At 50.5% G+C, this 22679-nt stretch overlaps 1 protein-coding gene across 1 annotated transcript in view; it reads right to left on the bottom strand.

Annotated features, from left to right (window-relative positions):
• The window catches only part of CARS1 (cysteinyl-tRNA synthetase 1), a 77138-nt gene that overhangs the window by 37284 nt on the left and 17175 nt on the right, over positions 1 to 22679 (bottom strand). The window contains exons 5-11 of the mRNA XM_038764258.1: positions 20123 to 20221; positions 19870 to 20019; positions 15141 to 15281; positions 11109 to 11197; positions 5350 to 5471; positions 2426 to 2538; positions 1981 to 2109 (exon numbers count right to left, since the gene is read on the bottom strand). Of these exons, the coding sequence (XP_038620186.1) occupies positions 1981 to 2109; positions 2426 to 2538; positions 5350 to 5471; positions 11109 to 11197; positions 15141 to 15281; positions 19870 to 20019; positions 20123 to 20221 (843 nt within the window). The remainder of the gene's footprint in view (positions 1 to 1980; positions 2110 to 2425; positions 2539 to 5349; positions 5472 to 11108; positions 11198 to 15140; positions 15282 to 19869; positions 20020 to 20122; positions 20222 to 22679) is intronic.

The following is a 22679-nucleotide window of genomic DNA, read 5'->3' on the forward strand; positions in this document are numbered from 1 at the left end:
GCTGTGCCAATTGTCAGCTGGGTGACTTTGGGCAAGTCACTTCACTTCTCCGGGCCTCAGTTCCCTCATCTGTAAAATGGGGATTAAGACTGGGAACCCACTGTTGGGTAGGGACTGTCTCTATATGTTGCCAACTTGTACTTCCCAAGCGCTTAGTACAGTGCTCTGCACACAGTAAGCGCTCAATACAATTGATTGATTGATTGGCCAGCACAGGTGTGACCTGGCCAGCTATCCAATGGCAGGGAAGCAGTGTGCCCTAATAATGATGGCATTTGGTAAGCGCTTACTATGTGCGAAGCACTGCTGTAAGCGCCGGGGAGGATACAAGGTGATCAGGTTGTCCCACAGGGGGTTCACAGTCTTCATCCCCATTTTCCAGATGAGGTAACTGAGGCGCAGAGAAGTGAAGTGACTTGCCCAAAGTCACCCAGCTGACACGTGGCGGAGCCGGGATTAGAACCCGTGACCTCTGACTCCCAAGCCCGGGCTCTTTCCACTGAGCCACGTGGGTAGAGCCCGGGCCTGGGATTCAGAAGGACCTGGGTTCTAATCCCGGCTCTGCCGCCAGTCTGCCGTGTGCCCTTGGGCAAGTCATTTCATTTCTCAGTTATCGCGGCTCAGTGAAAAAGAGCACAGGCTTTGGAGTCAGAGGTCATGGGTTCAAATCCCGGCTCTGCCACTTGTCAGCTGGGTGACTTTGGGCAAGTCACTTCACTTCTCTGGGCCTCAGTGACCTCATCTGGAAAATGGGGGTGAAGACTGGGAGCCCCCCGTGGGACAACCTGATCACCTTGGAACCTCCCCGGCGCTTAGAACAGTGCTTTGCACATAGTAAGCGCTTAACAAATGCCGCCATCATCGTTTTACCTGTCAAATGGGGATTAAAACTGTGAGCCCCACGTGTGTCCAACCCAATTATCTTGTATCTACCTCAGCGCTTAGAGCAGTGCCTGGCACATAGTATGCGTGTGGCTCAGTGGAAAGAGCCCGGGCTTTGGACTCAGAGGTCATGGGTTCAAATCCCGACTCCGCCAATTGCCAGCTGTGTGAATTTGGGCAAGTCACTTCACTTCTCTGAGCCTCGGTTACTTCATCTGTAAAATGGGGGTGAAGACTGTGAGCCCTCCCGAGGGACAACCTGATCACCTTGGAACCTCCCCAGCGCTTAGAACAGTGCTTGGCACAGAGTAAGCGCTTAATAAATGCCACCATCCTCATCATCTTACCTGTCAAATGGGGATTAAAACCGTGAGCCCCACGTGGGACAGGGACTGGGTCCAACCCAATTACCTTGTATCTACCTCAGCGCTTAGAACAGTGCCTGGCACATAGTAAGCGCATGGCTCAGTGTCAAGAGCCCAGGCTTTGGACTCAGAGGTCACGGGTTCAAATCCCGCCTCCGCCAATTGCCGGCTGGGTGACTTTGGGCAAGTCACTTCACTTCTCTGGGCCTCAGTGACCTCCCTCTGTCAAATGGGGGTGAAGACTGTGAGCCCCCCGAGGGACAACCCGATCACCTTGGAACCTCCCCAGCGCTTAGAACAGTGCTTGGCACATAGTAAGCGCTTAATAGATGCTAACATTATTAAATACCACGATTATTATTGTTGTTATTATTATTACGTCCACCCCGAGGGGGGCCAACTTGCCCGCCCGGGGGTTTGGTCAGGGTGTGGGAGTTCATTCATTCATTCAATCGTATTTATTGAGCGTTTACTATGTGCAAAGCACTGTTCTAAGCGCTGGGGGGGGGATACAAGGGGATCAGGTTGTCCCACGTGGGGCTCCCAGTCTTCATCCCCATTTTCCAGATGAGGTCACTGAGGCCCAGAGAAGCGAAGTGACTTGCCCAAAAGCCACACGGCTGCCAACTGGCAGAGCCGGCATTCGAACCCATGACCCCCGACTCCAAAGCCCGGGCTCTGCCCACCGAGCCAAGTAAGTTGGAGTTGGGGGGACGAGACGCCCCGCGCTCACCTCCGACTGCGCCAGCTCGTTGTCGTGGTGGGGGAATCGCAGGTCGAAGCCGCCTCCGTGGATGTCCATGGACTCGCCCAGGATGGTCCCGGCCATGGCGGAGCATTCGATGTGCCAGCCCGGTCGCCCCTGCCGACGCGCCCGGCCGGTTGCCTCGGTGGCCCCCGCGGTGCCCTCCCTGCCCTCCGCCCGGTTGCCGTCGCCCTGGCTCCGAGGACGGGGACCGGGGGCCGTCCCGAGCGGGGACCCGTCGCCCCGGCAACCGCCGCTGGGAGCCCGCCCCCACGTATCATCATCAATCGCATTTATTGAGCGCTTACTGCGTGTGGAGCACTGGACTAAGCGCTTGGGAAGTACAAATTGGCACCATATAGAGACAGTCCCTACCCAACAGTGGGCTCACAGTCTAAAAGTATGGGGCGGGGGGCGGCGGGGGGTCTCCTACCTTCCCCCACGGACACCCCCAGGACGGCTCGCCGGGCTTGGAGGCCTTCCACAGTGCGAAGTCGTTGGGGGACCGCTTCTCGCTCAGCCGCTCGGCCGACACGCTCAGGTCTCCTGTTGTCGGGGGGGGGGGGGCGGGGAGACCCCCAGGGGGTGAGCGAGCTTGTCAGGTAATCAATCAATCGTATTTATTGAGCGCTTACTGTGTGCAGGGCGCCGGACTAAGCGCTTGGGAAGTCCAAGTTGGCAACATCGAGAGACGGTCCCTACCCTACAGTGGGCTCACAGTCTAAAAGGGGGAGGCGGAGAACAGAACCAAACATACTAACAAAATAAAATAAATAGAATAGATATGTACAAGTAAAATAAATAGAGTAATGAATATCCCCAGCCCCTCCGTAAACACCCCCAAGCCAAAACTCCTCACTCTCAGCTTCCAGGGTGTCCATCCCCTCGCCCCCCGCCTCCCTCCCCTCCCTTCTGTATATATGTATATATGGTTGTACGTATTTATTACTCTATTTATTTATTTATTTATTTATTTTACTTGTACATTTCTATCCTATTTTATTTTGTTGGTATGTTTGGTTCTGTTCTCTGTCTCCCCCTTTTAGACTGTGAGCCCACTGTTGGGTAGGGACTGTCTCTATGTGTTGCCAATTTGTACTTCCCAAGCGCTTAGTACAGTGCTCTGCACACAGTAAGCGCTCAATAAATACAATTGATTGATTAATTGATTCTGTCCTTCTCCGGCCCAGCCCGCACCCTCCGCTCCTCTGCCGCCGCTCACCTCCTCACCGGGCCTCCTTCTCGCCCGTCCCACCGTCGACCCCCGGCCCACGTCCTCCCCCGGCCCGGAATGCCCTCCCTCCGCTCTCTTCCTCCCTTCCAAGCCCTACTGAGAGCTCACCTCCTCCATGAGGCCTTCCCACACTGAGCCCCCTTTTTCCTCTCCCCTTCCCCATCCCTCCCACCCTACCTCCTTCCCCTCCCCAAAGCCCCTGCATATATATTCGTACGGATTTATTCCCACACTGAACCCCCTTTTTCCTCTCCCCCTCCCCATCCCTCCCACCCTACCTCCTTCCCCTCCCCACAGCCCCTGCATATATATTTGTACGGATTTATTACTCTCTTGATTTACTTGTACATATTTACTATTCTATTTATTTCGGTAACGATGTGCATCTAGCTTTAATTCTATTTGTTCTGAGGATTTTGACACCCTTGTACATATTCTGTTTTGTTATCTGTCTCCCCCTTCTAGACGGTGAGCCCGTTGTTGGGTAGGGACCGTCTCTAGATGTTGCCGACTTGGACTTCCCAAGCGCTAAGTACAGTGCTCTGCACACAGTAAGCGCTCAATAAATACGGCCTCCTTCCCCTCCCCACAGCACCTGGATATATGTGTATGTGTTTGTACGTATTTATTACTCTATTTATTGATTGATTTTATTTGTACACATTTATTCTATTTATTTTATTTTGTTAATATGGTTTGTTTTGTTGTCTGTCTCCCCTTTCTAGACTGTGAGCCCGTTGTTGGGTAGGGACTGGCTCTATATGTTGTCGACTTGGACATCCCAATACAGTGCTCTGCACACAGTAAGCGCTCAATAAATACAGCCTCCTCCCCCTCCCCATCCCTCCCTTACCTCCTTCCCCTCCCCACAGCACCTGATTATATGTATATATGTTTGTACGTATTTATTACTCTATTTATTTACTTTATTTGTACACATTTATTCTATTTATTTTATTTTGTTAATATGTTTTGTTTTGTTCTCCGTCTCCCCCTTCTAGACTGTGAGCCCGCTGTTGGGTAGGGACCGTCTCTCTATGTTGCCGACTTGGACTTCCCAAGCGCTTAGTCCAGTGCTCTGCACACCGTAAGTGCTCAATAAATACGATTGATTGACTGATTGTTGGGTAGGGACCATCTACTATCTGTTGCCAACTTGGACTTCCCAAGCGCTTAGTCCAGTGCTCTGCACACAGTAAGTGCTCAATAAATACGATTGATTGACTGATTGTTGGGTAGGGACCGTCTCTATATGTTGCCAACTTGGACTTCCCAAGCGCTTAGTCCAGTGCTCTGTACACCGTAAGCGCTCAATAAATACGATTGATTGATTGATTGTTGGGTAGGGACCATCTACTATCTGTTGCCAACTTGGACTTCCCAAGCGCTTAGTCCAGTGCTCTGCACACAGTAAGCGCTCAATAAATACAATTGATGGATTGATTGTTGGGTAGGGACTGTCTCTATCTGTTGCCAACTTGGACTTCCCAAGCGCTTAGTCCAGTGCTCTGCACACCGTAAGCGCTCAATAAATACGATTGATTGATTGATTGTTGGGTAGGGACCATCTACTATCTGTTGCCAACTTGGACTTCCCAAGCGCTTAGTCCAGTGCTCTGCACACAGTAAGCGCTCAATAAATACAATTGATGGATTGATTGTTGGGTAGGGACTGTCTCTATCTGTTGCCAACTTGGACTTCCCAAGCGCTTAGTCCAGTGCTCTGCACACAGTAAGCGCTCAATAAATATGATTGATTGATTGATTGTTGGGTAGGGACCGTCTCTATATGTTGCCAACTTGGACTTCCCAAGAGCTTAGTCCAGTGCTCTGCACACAGTAAGTGCTCAATAAATACGACTGAATGAAGGAAGGAAGGAAGGAAGGAAGGAAGGGAGGAGCGCCTCGCGATGGTGGGCCGCCCCCCCCAATCAATCAATCAATCATATTTATTGAGCACTTACTGTGTGCAGAGCACTGTACTAAGCGCTTGGGAAGTACAAGTTGGCAACATATAGAGACAATCCCTACCCAACAGTGGGCTCACCCCCGCGTTCGAGGAGGACGGCGCTTCCCGGCCCGCGCCCCTGGCTCCGGGCGTCCCCAGGGTGGGCGTCTCTCACCTTCCCCCTCCTGCAGGGCCTTCTGGTCGCCCACGGCCTCGGGGACCAGCTTGGCGTAGGAGTGCCTCTCGCTGCCATCGAACTTAGTGGTGTCAAAGTAGACGGAGCCGTTGGATTCGTACCTGGGGAAGGGAGACGGGGATGCACAGGGCGGCCGGACGGGCCTGACGCGGAAACCCCTCTGAGGGACCCCCGTCTCTCCCTCCACACCCGGCCCGGTTATCTCTTCCAGTACATTTAGTACCTTTAGCGCTTAGTACAGTGCTCTGCACACAGTAAGCGCTCAATAAATACGATTCAATGAATGAATGAACAACCTCCTCATGGGCAAACCAGCGCATCTCCTCCAAGGCCCCCCATGTCCTCTCCTCCTCCCCACCCCCCCCGCCCTACCTCCTTCCCCTCCCCACAGCCCCTGTATAGATGTTTGTACAGATTTATTACTCTATTTTAGTTGGACATTTACTAATTCTATTTATTTTGTTAAATTTATTTTGTTTATTTTGTTAATGATGTGCATTTTGCTTTAATTCTCTTTGCTCTGACGACTTGACACCTGTCCACATGTTTTGTTTTGTTGTCTGTCTCCCCTTTCTATTCATTCAATCGTGTTTATTGAGTGCTTACTGGGTGCAGAGCACTGTACTACGCGCTTGGGAAGTCCAAGTTGGCAACATATAGAGATGGTCCCTACCCAACAGTGGGCTCCCAGTCTAGAAGAGCGGGCTCCCAGTCTTAGACTGGGAGCCCGTTGTTGGGTAGGGACTGTCTCTATATGTTGCCAACTTGGACTTCCCAAGCGCTTAGTACAGTGCTCTGCACACAGTAAGCGCTCAATAAATATGACTGAATGAATGAATGAGTGAAAGGAGCCTTCCCTGACTGAGACTTCCTTTCCTCTTCTCCAACTCCCTTCTGTGTCACCCTTGCCTTTGGATCCAGCGCTTAGAACAGTGCTTGGCACATAGTAAGCGCTTAATAAATGCCATCATCATCATTTGCGCCCTTTATTCGCCCCAAGCCCATCTCCACAACACTTTTTTTTTTATTAGAGTATTCGCTAAGTGCTTAATATGTGCCAGGCACTGTTCTAAGTGCTGGGGTACATAATAATAATAATAATGATGGGATTTGTTAAGCACTTACTAAGTGAGAAGCACTATCTTAAGCACTGGGGTAGATAATAATAATGATGGTATTTGTTAAGCACTTACTATGTGCCAAGCACTGTTCGAAGCACTGGGGGGGATACAAGGTGATCAGGTTGTCCCCCGTGGGGGGCTCCGTCTTCATCCCCATTTTATAGATGAGGGAACTGAGGCCCAGAGAAGTGAAGTGACTTGCCCAGGTCATACAGCTGACAAGTGGTGGAGCTGGGATTCGAACCCATGACCTCTGACTCCCAAGCCCGGGCTCTTTCCACTGAGCCACGCTGCTTCTCAAGAGTATTTGTTAAGTGCCTACTACGTGCCAGGCACTGTTCTAAGCACTGGAGTAGATAATAATAATAATGATGGTATTTGTTAAGCGCTTACTATGTGCCAAACACTGTTCTAAGCGCTGGGGGAGATGCAAGGTGATCAGGTTGTCCCACATGGGGCTCACAGTCTTCATCCCCATTTTCCAGATGAGGGAACTGAGGCCCAGAGAAGTGAAGTGACTTGCCCAAAGTCACACAGCTGACAAGTGGCAGAGCTGGGATTCGAGCCCATGACCTCTGACTCCAAAGCCCGGGCTCTTTCCACTGAGCCACGCTGCTTCATAATAATGGTATTTATTAGGCGCTTACTATGTACAAAGCACTGTTCTAAGCGCTGGGGGAGATACAAGGTGATCAGGTTGTCCCACGGGGGGGCTCACGGTTGTCCTCTCCCAATGCTCAGCACAGTGCTCTACACACAGAGGACGGTAAACTCTTTGAGGATAGAGATCGTGCCTATTAATAATAATAATAATGATGGCATTTTTTAAGCGCTTACTTATGTGCAAGCACTGTTCTAAGCGCTGGGGAGGTTACAAGGTGATCAGGTCGTCCCACGGGGGGCTCACAGTCTTCATCCCCATTTTCCAGATGAGGGAACTGAGGCCCAGAGAAGTGAAGTGGCTTGCCCAAAGTCACCCAGCTGACAAGTGGCGGAGCCGGGATTTGAACCCATGACCTCTGACTCCAAAGCCTGGGCTCTTGGCATGCTGCTTCTTGTCTAAGCCCCTTAAGGGCAAGGATCATGTCTACTATCTCTACTGCACTCTTCCAAGTACTCAAGTGGCTCAGTGGAAAGAGCCCGGGCTTGGGAGTCGGAGGTTGTGGGTTCTAATCCCGGCCCTGCCACTTACCAGTTGTGTGACTTTGGGCAAATCACTTGGCTTTTCTGTGCCTCAGTTACCTCACCTGCAAAATGGGGATGAAGACTGTGAGCCCCCCGCGGGACAACCTGATGACCTTGTATCTCCCCCGGTGCTCAGAACAGCGCTTGGCGCACAGTAAGCGCTTAACAAATACCATCATTATTATCCTTCTGTGCTTCATGGGTACAAAGGTTTTCAATGACTAATAATCAATCAATCAATCAATCAATCGTATTTATTGAGCGCTTACTGTGTGCAGAGCACTGTACTAAGTGCTTGGGAAGTACAAATTGGCAACACATAGAGACAGTCCCTACCCAACAGTGGGCTCACAGTCTAAAAGGGGGAGACGGAGAACAGAACCAAACATACCAACAAAATAAAATAAATAGGATAGAAATGTACAAGATAAATAAATAAATAAATAGAGTAATAAATATGTACAACCATATATCCATATATACAGGTGCTGTGGGGAAGGGAAGGAGGTAAGATGGGGGGATGGAGAGGGGGACGAGGGGGAGAGGAAGGAAGGGGCTCAGTCTAATACTGATTGATAGTTCATTCATTCATTCAATCATATTTATTGAGCGCTTCCTGTGTGCAGAGCACTGTACTAAGCGCTTGGGAAGTCCAAGTTGGCAACATATAGAGACGGTCTCTACCCAACAGCGGGCTCACAGTCTAGGCAGGGGGAATTTTACTCTTATTGATAGTTTGTTGACAGTGTGTGTCCGCCTGTCTCCCTAACTAGACTGTAAGCTTCTTGAGGGCAGAACTGGGTCTTTTCTGGCCTGACACGTTTCCGGCGTTCAGTACAGAGCTGCCGCACAGAGAGGTGCTCATTAATGCTTGGGTGATGATGTAATAATAATAATAATGGCATTTATTAAGCGCTTACTATGTGCAAAGCACTGTTCTAAGCGCTGGGGAGGTTACAAGGTGATCAGGTTGTCCCCCCGGGGGGCTCACAGTCTCCATCCCCATTTTCCAGATGAGGGAACTGGGGCCCAGAGAAGTGAAGTGACTTGCCCAAAGTCACACAGCTGACAACTGGAGGAGCCGGGATTTGAACCCATGACCTCGGACTCCAAAGCCCGGGCTCTTTCCACTGAGCCACGCTGCTTCTCCTGAGCCCCGAAGTACTACGGCCTAGGGAATTGAGCACGGGCCTCAGAGTCAGACGCACTTAGGCTCTGCTGCTGGTCTGCTGTGTGACTTTGGGCAGGTGACTTCACTTCTCTGGGCCTCAGTTACTCACCCGTAGAATGGGGATTAGGAATATGAGCCATATTTCATTCATTCATTCATTCAATCGTATTTATTGAGCGCTTACTGTGTGCAGAGCGCTGGACTCTCCCCCTCGTCCCCCTCTCCATCCCCCCCGTCTTACCTCCTTCCCTTCCCCACAGCACCTGTATATATGGATATATGTTTGTACATATTTATTACTCTATTTATTGATTTATTTATTTTACTTGTACATATCTATTCTATTTATTTTGTTAATCTGTTTGATTTTGTTCTCTGTCTCCCCCTTCAAGACTGTGAGCCCACTGTTGGGTAGGGACTGTCTCTACATGTTGCCAACTTGTAATAATAATAATAATAATAATAATGGCATTTGTTAAGCGCTTACTATGTGCAGAGAACTGTTCTAAGCGCTGGGGGTGGGGGGTACAAGGTGATTAAGTTGCCCCACGTGGGGCTCACAGTCTTAATCCCCATTTTGCAGATGAGGGAACTGAGGCTCAGAGGAAGTGAAGTGACCTGCCCAAGGTCACACAGCAGACATGTGGATGAGTCGGGACTCGAACCCATGACCTCTGACTCCAAAGCCCGGGCTCTTTCCACCGAGCCACGCTGCTCCTTTTGTACTTGGGAACTTGTACTTCCCAAGCGCTTAGTACAGTGCTCTGCACACAGTAAGCGCTCAATAAATACAATTGATTGATTGATTGATTGACTAAGCACTTGGGAAGGACAAATCGGCAACATAGAGAGACGGTCCCTACCCAACAACGGGCTCCCAGTCTAGAACTATATACCCAGTCCTGGCTCCGCCACTTGTCAGCTGTGTGACTTTGGGCAAGTCCCTTCACTTCTCTGGGCCTCAGTTCCCTCATCTGGGAAATGGGAATTAAGTCTGTGAGCCCCACGTGGGACAACTTGATCACCTTGTATCTACCCCAGCGCTTAGAACAGTGCTTTGCACATAGTAAGCGCTTACCAAATGCCGTTATTATTATTATTATTATTATTTATTATTATATTCCACAGTTTGGGAACGGCCCGGCAGCCACCCTAGAAAGTCAGGGGGTCCCCCAAATCCCCGCGGACGAGCCTCCGCTCCCCCGCGCTACCCCAGCGCTTAGAACAGTGCTTTGCACATACTAAGCGCTTACCAAATGCCGTTATTAGTATTATTATTACTATTATATCCCACAGTTGGGGAACTGCCTGGCAGCCACCCTAGGAAGTCAGGGGGTCCCCCAAATCCCCGCGGACGAGCCCCCGCTCCCCCGCGCTACCCCAGCGCTTAGAATAGTGCTTTGCACATAGTAAGCGCTTACCAAATGCCGTTATCATTATTATTATTATTATTATTATTATTATTATTATTATTATTATTATTATATCCCACAGTTTGGGAACTGCCCGGCAGCCACCCTAGAAAGTCAGGGGGTCCCCCAAATCCCCGCGGACGAGCCTCCGCTCCCCCGCGCTACCCCAGCGCTTAGAATAGTGCTTTGCACATAGTAAGCGCTTACCAAATGCCGTTATTATTATTATTATTATTATATCCCACAGTTTGGGAACTGCCCGGCAGCCACCCTAGAAAGTCAGGGGGTCCCCCAAATCCCCGTGGACGAGCCCCTGCTCCCCCACGCTACCCCAGCGCTTAGAATAGTGCTTTGCACATAGTAAGCGCTTACCAAATGCCGTTATTATTATTATTATTATATCCCACAGTTTGGGAACTGCCCGGCAGCCACCCTAGAAAGTCAGGGCGTCCCCCAAATCCCCGCGGACGAGCCTCCGCTCCCCCGCGCTACCCCAGCGCTTAGAACAGTGCTTTGCACATAGTAAGCGCTTACCAAATGCCTTATTATTATTATTATTATTATTATTATTATTGTTATTATATCCCACGGTTTGGGAACGGCCCGGCAGCCACCCTAGAAAGTCAGGGGGTCCCCCAAATCCCCACGGACGAGCCCCTGCTCCCCCACGCTACCCCAGCGCTTAGAATAGTGCTTTGCACATAGTAAGCGCTTACCAAATGCCGTTATTATTATTATTATTATTATTATTATTATATCCCACAGTTGGGGAACTGCCCGGCAGCCACCCTAGAAAGTCAGGGGGTCCCCCAAATCCCCGCGGACGAGCCCCCGCTCCCCCGCACCGACCCGTAGCCGTTGTCCACAATCCTCTGGACGAAGCTCACGATCTCCGGCACGTACTCGCTGACGCGGGTCAGGACATCAGGGCGCAGCACCTAGGGAGGACGCATCTTGCTCATTCAATCAATCAATCAATCAATCAATCGTATTTATTGAGCGCTTACTATGTGCAGAGCACTGGACTAAGCGCTTGGGAAGTACAAATTGGCATCACATAGAGACAGTCCCTACCCAACAGTGGGCTCACGGTCTAAAAGGGGGAGACAGAGAACAGAACCAAACATACCAACAAAATAAAATAAGTAGGATAGAAATGTACAAGTAAAATAAATAAATAAATAAATAAATAAATAGAGTAATAAATATGTACAACCATATATACATATATCCAGGTGCTGTGGGGAAGGGAAGGAGGTAAGACGGGGGGATGGAGAGGGGGACGAGGGGGAGAGGAAAGAAGGGGCTCAGTCTGGGAAGGCCTCCTGGAGGAGGTGAGCTCTCAGCAGGGCCTTGAAGGGAGGAAGAGAGCGAGCTTGGCGGAGGGGCAGAGGGATTGGGGGCATTCCGGGCCCGGGGGAGGACGGGGGCCGGGGGTCGATGGCGGGACGGGCGAGAGCGAGGTACGGTGAGGAGATCAGCGGTGGATTCAATCGTATTTATTGAGCGCTTACTGCGGGCAGAGCACTGGACTAAGCGCTTGGGAAGCCCCAGTCGGCAACCTAGACGGTCCCTACCCGACAACGGGCTCACGGTCTAGAAGGGGGAGACAGACGACAAAACAAAACACGTAGACGGGTTTCGAAGTCGTCAGAACAAATAGAATTCAACTGTATCTACCCCAGTGCTAAGATCGATCAATCAATCAATCAATCGCATTTATTGAGCGCTTACTGTGTGCAGAGCACTGTACTAAGCGCTTGGGAAGTCCAAGATGGCAACATATAGAGACGGTCCCTACCCAACAGTGGGCTCACGGTCTATGGACAGTGCTTGGCATTCATTCATTCAATCGTCTTTATTGAGCGCTTACGGTGTGCAGAGCACTGTACTAAGCGCTTGGGAAGTCCAAGTTGGCAACATATAGAGACGGTCCCTACCCAACAGTGGGCTCACAGTAATGTGAAGCAGTGTGGCTCAGTGGAAGGAGCCCGGGCTTGGGAGTCAGAGGTCATGGGTTCGAATCCCGGCTCCGCCACGCGTCAGCTGGGTGACTTTGGGCAAGTCACTTCACTTCTCCGGGCCTCAGTCCCCTCATCTGTAAAACGGGGATGAAGACCGTGAGCCCCACGTGGGACAACCTGATTACCTTGGATCTCCCCCAGCGCTTAGAACAGTGCTGGGCACATAGTAAGCGCTTAACAAATACCGACATTATTATTATTATGAATGTGTCTGTTATATCGTTGTGCTGTACTCTCCAAGGGTTTAGTACAGTGCTCTGCACACCGTAAGCGCTCAAAAAATAGGACTGATTGAAAGAGGGTTCCCAGGACCAGTTCCCAGGACATCCTGGCTAATCAATCAATCAATCGTATTTATTGAGCGCTTATGGTGTGCAGAGCACTGTACTAAGCGCTTGGGAAGTACAAGTTGGTTAAAATGAGTAGAATAGTAAATATGTACAAGTAAAATAGAGTAAAAAATCTGTACAAACATATATACAGGTGCTGTGAGCCCGCTGTTGGGTAGGGACCAGCCTCCACATAGCCACTTATCGGCTGTGTGACTCTAGGCAAGTCGCTTCACTTCTCTGTGCCTCAGTTCCCTCATCTGTCAAATGGAGATGAAGACTGTGAGCCCCACGTGGGACAACCTGCTCACTTTGCATCCCCTCAGCGCTTAGAACAGTGCTTTGCCCATAGTAAGCGCTTAACAAATACCAACATTATTATTATTATTACTATGAATGTGTGTTATATTGTTGTGTTGTACTCTCCAAGGGTTTAGTACAGTGCTCTGCACACCGTAAGCGCTCAAAAAATAGGACTGATTGATAGACGGTTCCCAGGACCAGTTCCCAGGACGTCCTGGCTCCACCACTTATCGGCTGTGTGACTTTGGGCAGGTCGCTTCACTTCTCTGTGCCTCAGTTCCCTCATCTGTCATATGGAGATGAAGACTGTGAGCCCCACGTGGGACAACCTGATCACTTTGTATCCCCCCAGCGCTTAGAACAGTGCTTTGCCCATAGTAAGCGCTTAACAAATACCAACATTATTACTATGAATATGTGTTATATTGTTGTGTTGTACTCTCCAAGGGTTTAGTACAGTGCCCTGCACACCGTAAGCGCTCAAAAAATAGGACTGATTGATAGACGGTTCCCAGGACCAGTTCCCAGGACATCCTGGCTCCGCCACTTATCGGCTGTGTGACTTTGGGCAGGTCGCTTCACTTCTCTGTGCCTCAGTTCCCTCAACTGTCAAATGGAGATGAAGACTGTGAGCCCCACGCGGGACAACCTGATCACTTTGCATCCCCCCAGCGCTTAGAACAGTGCTTTGCCCATAGTAAGTGCTTAACAAATACCAACATTGTTACTATGAATATGTGTTATATTGTTGTGTTGCACTCTCCACGGGTTTAATACAGTGCTCTGCACACCGTAAGCGCTCAAAAAATAGGACTGATTGATAGACGGTTCCCAGGATCAGTTCCCAGGACACCCTGGCTCCGCCACTTATCGGCTGTGTGACTTTGGGCAAGTCGCTTCACTTCTCTGTGCCTCAGTTACCTCATCTGTCAAATGGAGATGAAGCCTGTGAGCCCCACGTGGGACAACCTGATCACTTTGCATCCCCCCAGCGCTTAGAACAGTGCTTTGCCCATAGTAAGTGCTTAACAAATACCAACATTATTATTATTATTACTATGAATGTGTGTTGTGTTGTACTCTCCAAGGGTTTAGTACAGTGCTCTGCACACCGTAAGCGCTCAAAAAATAGGACTGATTGATAGACGGTTCCCAGGACCAGTTCCCAGGACGTTCTGGCTCCGCCACTTATCGGCTGTGTGACTTTGGGCAGGTCGCTTCACTTCTCTGTGCCTCAGTTCCCTCATCTGTCAAATGGAGATGAAGACTGTGAGCCCCACGTGGGACAACTTGATCACTTGGTATCCCCCCAGTGCTTAGAACAGTGCTTTGCCTATAGTAAGCGCTTAACAAATACCAACATTATTACTATGAATATGTGTTATATTGCTGTGTTGTACTCTCCAAGGGTTTAGTACAGTGCTCTGCACACCGTAAGCGCTCAAAAAATAGGACTGATTCATAGACGGTTCCCAGGACCAGTTCCCAGGACATCCTGGCTCCGCCACTTATCGGCTGTGTGACTTTGGGCAGGTCGCTTCACTTCTCTGTGCCTCAGTTCCCTCATCTGTCCTATGGAGATGAAGACTGTGAGCCCCACGTGGGACAACCTGATCACTTTGTACTCCCCCAGTGCTTAGAACATCATCATCATCAATCGTATTTATTGAGCGCTTACTATGTGCAGAGCACTCTACTAAGCGCTTGGGAAGTACAAATTGGCAACATATAGAGACAGTCCCTACCCAACAGTGGGCTCACAGTCTAAAAGGGGAAGACAGAGAACAAAACCAAACATACTAACAAAATAAAATAAATAGAATAGATATGTACGAGTAAAATAAATAAATAAATAAAGTAATAAATATGTACAAACATATAGGGGCTTAACAGACACCATCATTATTATTTTTATGAATACAGTGCTCTCTACGTGGCAAGTGTCTCATGAATGCTATTAATACTACGGCTAAATAGGATGAAAATCTCATGCGATCAAAGGGGCGAAGTGGCCAGCTTTCGGGACGGAGGAAGTTACGAACAGAACAGAAGTTAGAACAGTGCTTTGCCCATAGTAAGCACTTAACAAATACCATCGTTATTATTATTATTATTATTATTCTTATTATCGGAGGGCTGGCAGGGGACGACAGGACGTGGGGTGGGCGGGCGGGCCGGGAAGGGGACGGACGGGGGCTGGCCGGAGCCGGGTGCGGGACACTCACGTTGAGGGCGTCCATGTCTTTGTGGAATTCCCCTTCCCAGAACTTGGGGAGCTGGGAGAAGATGGAATTGTCCGTCACCTCGCTGCCCAGCCTGGCGTCCAGCCAGTCCGACAGGAGGTCTTTGGCCGCCTCCAGCAGCACCTGCGGGGGGACGGAGGGAGAGGATGGGGGGGATGACGGGGGGACCGCCCCCAAACACGGTCCCCGAGACCCCCGCCCCCCGCCCCAGGCTCCCTCGTCGGGCCCAGCTCACTTTGAAATCAATCAATCAATCCATCAATCGTATTTATTGAGCGCCTACTGTGTGCAGAGCACTGGACTAAGCCCTTGGGAAGCCCAAGTTGGCAACATCGTCATCATCAATCGTATTTATGGAGCACTGTACTAAGCGCTTGGGAAGTCCAAATTGGCAACATACAGTTGACAGTGGGCTCACAGTCTAAAAGCCGCGTGGCTCAGTGGAAAAGAGCCCGGGCTTTGGAGTCAGAGGACACGGGTTCAAATCCCGGCTCCGCCACTTGTCAGCTGGGTGACCTTGGGCAAGTCACGTCACTTCTCTGGGCCTCAGTTCCCTCATCTGTAAAATGGGGACGAAGACTGCGAGCCCCCCGTGGGACAACCTGATCCCCTTGTAACCTCCCCAGCGCTTAGAACAGTGCTTTGCACATAGTAAGCGCTTAATAAATGCCATTATTATTATTATTAAAAGGGGGAGACAGAGAACAGAACCAAACATATCAGCTGGGTGACCTTGGGCAAGTCGCTTCACTTCTCTGGGCCTCAGTTCCCTCATCTGGAAAATGGGGACGAAGACTGCAAGCCCCCCGTGGGACAACCTGATCCCCTTGTAACCTCCCCAGCGCTTAGAACAGTGCTTTGCACATAGTAAGCGCTTAATAAATGCCATTATTATTATTACTATTATTATTAAAAGGGGGAGACAGAGAACAGAACCAAACATATCAGCTGGGTGACCTTGGGCAAGTCGCTTCAATTCTCTGGGCCTCAGTTCCCTCATCTGGAAAATGGGGACGAAGACTGCGAGCCCCCCGTGGGACAACCTGATCCCCTTGTAACCTCCCCAGCGCTTAGAACAGTGCTTTGCTCATAGTAAGCGCTTAATAAATGCCATTATTATTATTATTAAAAGGGGGAGACAGAGAACAGAACCAAACATACTAACAAAATAAAATAAATAGAATAGATATGTACAAGTAAAATAAAATAAATAGAGTAATAAATATGCACAAACATATATACATATATGCAGGTTGAAAGACTGTAAGCTCCTGGGGGACAGGGAATGTGTCTGTTTATTGTTCAAATGGACTCCCCCAACCGCATAGTACAGTGCTCTGCACACATTGAGCACTCAATAAATACACCTGAATGAATGAATGGCGTCTGGCCTGGACCCCCTGTCATTTATTGGGCGCCCAGGCCAGAAGCAGTGTGGCCTAATGGATAGAGTCCTGGTCTCCGGAGTCAGAAGGACCTGGGTTCTAACCCCGGCTCTGCCACTTAATAATGATGGCAGGAGAAGCAGCGTGGCTCAGTGGAAAGAGCCCGGGCTTTGGAGTCAGAGGTCATGGGTTCGAATCCCAGCTCCGCCAACTGTCAGCTGTGGGACTCTGGGCAAGTCACTTAGCTTCTCTGGGCCTCAGTTACTTCATCTGCAAAATGGGGATTAAAACTGTGAGCCCCCCCCATGGGACAACCTGGCCACCATGCAACCTCTCCAGTGCTTATAACAGTGCTCTGCACATAGTAAGTGCTTAACAAATACCATCATTATTATTGTTATTATTTATTAAGCGCTTACTATGTGCAGAGCACTGTTCAAAGCGCTGGGGAGGTTACAAGGTGACCAGGTTGTCCCACGGGGGGGGGTTCACAGTCTTCATCCCCATTTGACAGATGAGGGAACTGAGGCCCAGAGAAGTGAAGTGAGCCCGTTGTTGGGTAGGGACCGTCTCTCTATGTTGCCAACTTGTACATCCCAAGCGCTTAGTCCAGTGCTCTGCACATAGTAAGCGCTTAACAAATACCATCATTATTATTATTATTTATTAAGCGCTTACTATGTGCAGAGCACTGTTCTAAGCGCTGGGGAGCTTACAAGGTGATCAGGTTGTCCCACGGGGGGGGCTCACAGTCTTCATCCCCATTTGACAGATGAGGGAACCGAGGCCCAGAGAAGTGAAGTGAGCCCGCTGTTGGGTAGGGACCGTCTCTCTATGTTGCCAACTTGCACCTCCCAAGCGCTTAGTACAGTGCTCTGCACACAATAAGCGCTCAATAAATACGACTGAATGAATGAATGAATGAAGTGACTTGCCCAAAGTCACCCAGCTGACAATCGGTGGAGCCGGGACTTGAACCCATGACCTCTGGCTCCGAAGCCCGGGCTCTTTCCACTGAGCCACGCTGTGCTTGTCAGCTGGGTGACCTTGGGCAAGTCACTTCACTTCTCTGGGCCTCAGTTCCCTCTTCTTTAAAATGGGGATGAAGACTGTGAGCCCCACGTGGGACTATGTCCAACCCAATGACCTCGCATCTACCCCAGTGCTTGGCACATAGTAAGGGCTTAACAAATACCACAATAATTATTGTTACTCATTCATTCAATTGTATTTATTGAGCACTTACTGGGTCCAGAACCTTGTACTGAGTGCTAGGGAAGCAGCATGGCTCAGAGGAAAGAGCCCGGGCTTGGGAGTCAGAGGTCATGGGTTCTAATCCCAGCTCTGCCAATTGTCAGCTGGGTGACTTTGGGCAAGTCACTTCACTTCTCTGGGCCTCAGTTCCCTCATCTGTAAAATGGGGATGAAGACTGTGAGCCCCCCGTGGGACAACCTGATCACCTTGTAACCTCCCCAGCGCTTAGAACAGTGCTTGGCACGTAGTAAGCGCTTAAAAAATGCCATCATCATTATTTATTATTATTAATAGGCACAATCTCTACCCTCAAAGAGCTGACAGTCTTCTAGGTGTAGAGCACTGTGCTGAGCATTGGGAGAGGACAACTGTGAGCCCCCCGTGGGACAACCTGATCACCTTGTAACCTCCCCAGCGCTTAGATCAATCAATCAATCGTATTTATTGAGCGCTTACTGTGTGCACAGCACTGTACTAAGCGCTTGGGAAGTACAAGTTGGCACCTATAGAGACGGTCCCTACCCAACAGTGGGCTCACAGTCTAGAAGAACAGTCTGGAACAGTGCTTTGCACAGAGTAAGCGCTTAATAAATGCCACCATTAGAACTCCTTGTCTTCCCTCCCAAACCCTGCCCTCTCCCTGACTTTCCCGTCACTGTAGACGGCACTACCATCCTTCCCGTCTCACAAGCCCGCAACCTTGGTGTCATCCTCGACTCCGCTCTCTCATTCACCCCTCACATCCGAGCCGTCAGCAAAACCTGTCGGTCTCAGCTCCGCAACATTGCCAAGATCCGCCCTTTCCTCTCCATCCCAACCGCTACCCTGCTCGTTCAAGCTCTCATCCTATCCCGTCTGGACTACTGCATCAGCCTTCTCTCCGATCTCCCATCCTCGTGTCTCTCCCCACTTCAATCCATACTTCACGCCGCTGCCCGGATTATCTTTGTCCAGAAACGCTCTGGGCATGTTACTCCCCTCCTCAAAAATCTCCAGTGGCTCCCAATCAATCTGCGCATCAGGCAGAAACTCCTCCCCCTGGGCTTCCAGGCTGTCCATCCCCTCGCCCCCTCCTACCTCACCTCTCTTCTGTCCTTCTCCAGCCCAGCCCGCACCCTCCGCTCCTCTGCCGCTAATCTCCTCACCATGCCTCGTTCTCGCCTGTCCCGCCATCGACCCCCGGCCCCCGTCCTCCCCCGGGCCCGGAATGCCCCCAATCCCTCTGCCCATCCGCCAAGCTGGCTCTCTTCCTCTCTTCAAGGCCCTGCTGAGAGCTCACCTCCTCCAGGAGGCCTTCCCTGACTGAGCCCCTTCCTTCCTCTCCCCCTCGCCCCCTCTCCAACCCCCCCATCTTACCTCCTTCCCTGCCCCACAGCACCTGTATATATGATGTATATATGTTTGTACATATTTATTACTCCATTTATTTATTTTACTTGTACCTATCTATTCTGTTTATTTTATTTTGTTAGTATATTTGGTTTTGTTCTCTGTCTCCCCCTTCTAATCAATCAATCATATTTATTGAGCGCTTACTGCGTGCAGAGCACTGTACTAAGCGCTTGGGAAGTACAAGTTGGCAACATATAGAGACAGTCCCTACCCAACAGTGGGCTCACAGTCTAAAAGGGGGAGACAATAATAACGATGGCTTTTGTTAAGTGCTTACTATGTGCCAAGCACTGTTCTAAGCGCTAGGGGGGATACAAGGTAATCAGGTTGTCCCATATGGGGTTCACAGTCTTAATCCCCCTTTTCCAGAGGAGGTCACTGAGGCCCAGAGAAGTGAAGTGACTTCCCCAAAATCACACAGCAGACAAGCGGCGGAGCCGGGATTAGAACCCACAACCTCTGACTCCCAAGCCCGTGCTCTTTCCATTGAGCCATGGTGCTTCTTCTAGACTGTGAGCCCACTGTTGGGTAGGGACTGTCTCTATATGTTGCCAGCTTGTACTTCCCAAGGGCTTAGTCCAGTGCTCTGCACACAGTAAGCGCTCAATAAATACGATTGATTGATTGATTATCAAGTGAGGGCGGGTCTCCGGAAGCCGGAGGGGAGGGGACGTCCCACCTGGGCCCGCTCGTCGAGAACGTGGTCGGGGAAGCGGCGGTCCAGGGCCTCCCTGAGCGGCTCCGCGGCCTCCGTCACGGCCAGCTCCATCCGCTCCATCATCTGCCTCCGGTCCGGGTCCGCCGTCGCCCTCAGCTTGGCCGAAAACGGCTGCAACCGCAGGAGGCCGAGGCCGTCGGGACCCCGGGAGAGACCCCCCATGCACCCCCAGCCCCTCCGTCCCCTCCCCAACCCGAGCGTCCCCCCCACTGACCTCGGAGGCGGCCCGCACGTCATCGAGGAGCTGGCGGGGCTGGGGTCTCCGGCCCAGGTACTGCTCGAACAGGTGGTTCTGCCGGGCTCTCTTGATGATCTGTCAGGGGCGGGGAGGGGAAGAATAATAATAATAATAATAATGATGGCATTTATTAAGCATTACTATGTGCAAAGCACTGTTCTAAGCGCTGGGGAGGTTACCAGGTGATCAGGTTGTCCCACATGGGGCTCACAGTCTTCATCCTTATTTGACAGATGAGGGAACTGAGGCCCAGAGAAGTGAAGTGACTTGCCCAAAGTCACACAGCTGGCAATTGGTGGAGCCAGGATCTGAACCCACGACCTCTGACTCCAAAGCCCGGGCTCTTTCCATAATAATGATGGCATTCGTTAAGCGCTTACTATGTGCAAAGTAAGGGAGGTTACAAGGTGATCAGATTGTCCCACTGGTGGGGGGGGGGGCTCACAGTCTTTAAATCCCCATTTGACAGATGAGGGAACTGAGGCCCAGAGAATAATAATAATAATGATGGTATCTGTTAAGCGCTTACTATGTGCAAAGTTAGGGAGGTTACAAGGTGATCAGATTGTCCCACAGCGGGGGGGCGGGGGGGGGGGGGGAGGGGGCTCACAGTCTTTAAATCCCCATCTGACAGATGAGGGAACTGAGGCCCAGAGAATTATAATAATAATGATGGTATTTGTTAAGAGCTTACTATGTGCAAAGTAAGGGAGGTTACAAGGTGATCAGGTTGAGCGCTTACTATGTGCAGAGCACTGTACTAAGCGCTTGGGAAGTACAAATTGGCAACATACAGAGACAGTCCCTACCCAACAGTGGGCTCACAGTCTAAAAGAAAATAATAATAATGGCATTTATTAAGCGCTTACTATGTGCAAAGCCCTGTTCTAAGCGCTGGGGAGGTTACAAGGTGATCAGGTTGTCCCACGGCGGGCTCACAATCTTAATCCCCATTTTCCAGATGAGGGAACTGAGGCCCAGAGAAGTGAAGTGGCTTGCCCAAAGTCGCACAGCTGACAGAGCTGGGGTTCGAACCCATGACCTCTGACTCCAAAGCCCGGGCTCTTTATCACTGAGCCACGCTGCTTCTCTTGATGCGGGCAGGGAATGTGCCTATTTATTGCTCAGTTGTCCTCTCCTGAGCGTCTAGTACAGTGCTCTGCACACAGGAAGCGCTCAATAAATATGACAATGAATGAATGACCGGACCAACCCGTGAGGGGCCAAAACCAGGGACCCCTCCTCTCCCGCACACTCACGCGGACACGAGCCCGGACCCCCGTGATATAAATATAATATTTCCGTTATTTATTTCTATTCCCGTCTGTCTTCCCCTCCAGACTGCCACCTCGCCGTGGGCGGGCAATGTGTCTACTGTTCATTCATTCATTCAATCCTATTTATTGAGCGCTTACTGTGCGCAGAGCACTGTACTAAGCGCTTGGGAAGTCCAAGTTGGCAACATAGAGAGACGGTCCCTACCCAACAGCGGGCTCACGGTCTAGAAGACTGCATTGTTCTACTGAAGCAGCGTGGCTCAGTGGAAAGAGCCCGGGCTTGGGAGCCTGAGGTCACGGGTTCAAATCCCGGCTCCGCCCCTTGTCGGCTGGGTGGCTTTGGGCAAGTCGCTTCACTTCTCTGGGCCTCAGTGACCTCACCTGGAAAATGGGGATGAAGACTGTGAGCCCCCCGTGGGACAACCTGATCACCTTGTCTCGCCCCCAGCGCTTAGAACAGTGCTGGGCACATAGTAAACGCTTAACAAATACCAACATTATTATTATTATTGTTACTGTCCTCTTCCTAGTGCTTAGTCCACTGCTTCGCACATAGTGAGCGCTCAGTAATAATAATAATGATGGCATTTATTACGTGCTCACCGTTCTAAGCGCTGGGGAGGTTACAGTAATAATAGTAATAATAATAATAATGATGGCATTAGAGAAGCAGCATGGCTCAGTGGAAAGAGCCCAGGCTTTGGAGACAGAGGTCATGGGTTCGAATCCCGGCTCCGCCACATGCCGGCTGTGTGACCTTGGGCAAGTCACTTAACTTCTCTGAGCCTCAGTTCCCTCATCTGTAAAATGGGGATGATTACTGTGAGCCCCCAGGGGACAACCTGATCACCTTGTATCCCCCCCGCCCCTCCGGCGCTTAGAACAGTGCTTTGCACATAGTAAGCGCTTAACAAATGCCATCATCATCATCATTTATTAAGCGCCTACTATGTGCAAAGCACTGTTCTAAGCACTGGGGGGATACAATCAATCAATCGTATTTACTGAGCGCTTCCTGTGTGCAGAGCACTGTACTAAGCGCTTGGGAAGTCCAAGTTGGCAACATATAGAGACGGTCCCTACCCAACAGTGGGCTCACAGTCTAGAAGATACAAGGTGATCAGGTGGTCCCACGGGGGGGGCTCGCAGTCTTCACCCCCATTTTCCAGATGGGGGAACTGAGGCCCAGAGAAGTGACTTGCCCAAAACCACACAGCTGACTATTGGCTGGGCTGGGATTTGAATCAATCAATCAA

Source organism: Tachyglossus aculeatus, chromosome 22, assembly GCF_015852505.1.
Source record: "Tachyglossus aculeatus isolate mTacAcu1 chromosome 22, mTacAcu1.pri, whole genome shotgun sequence".
Classification (NCBI taxonomy): Eukaryota; Metazoa; Chordata; class Mammalia; order Monotremata; family Tachyglossidae; genus Tachyglossus; species Tachyglossus aculeatus.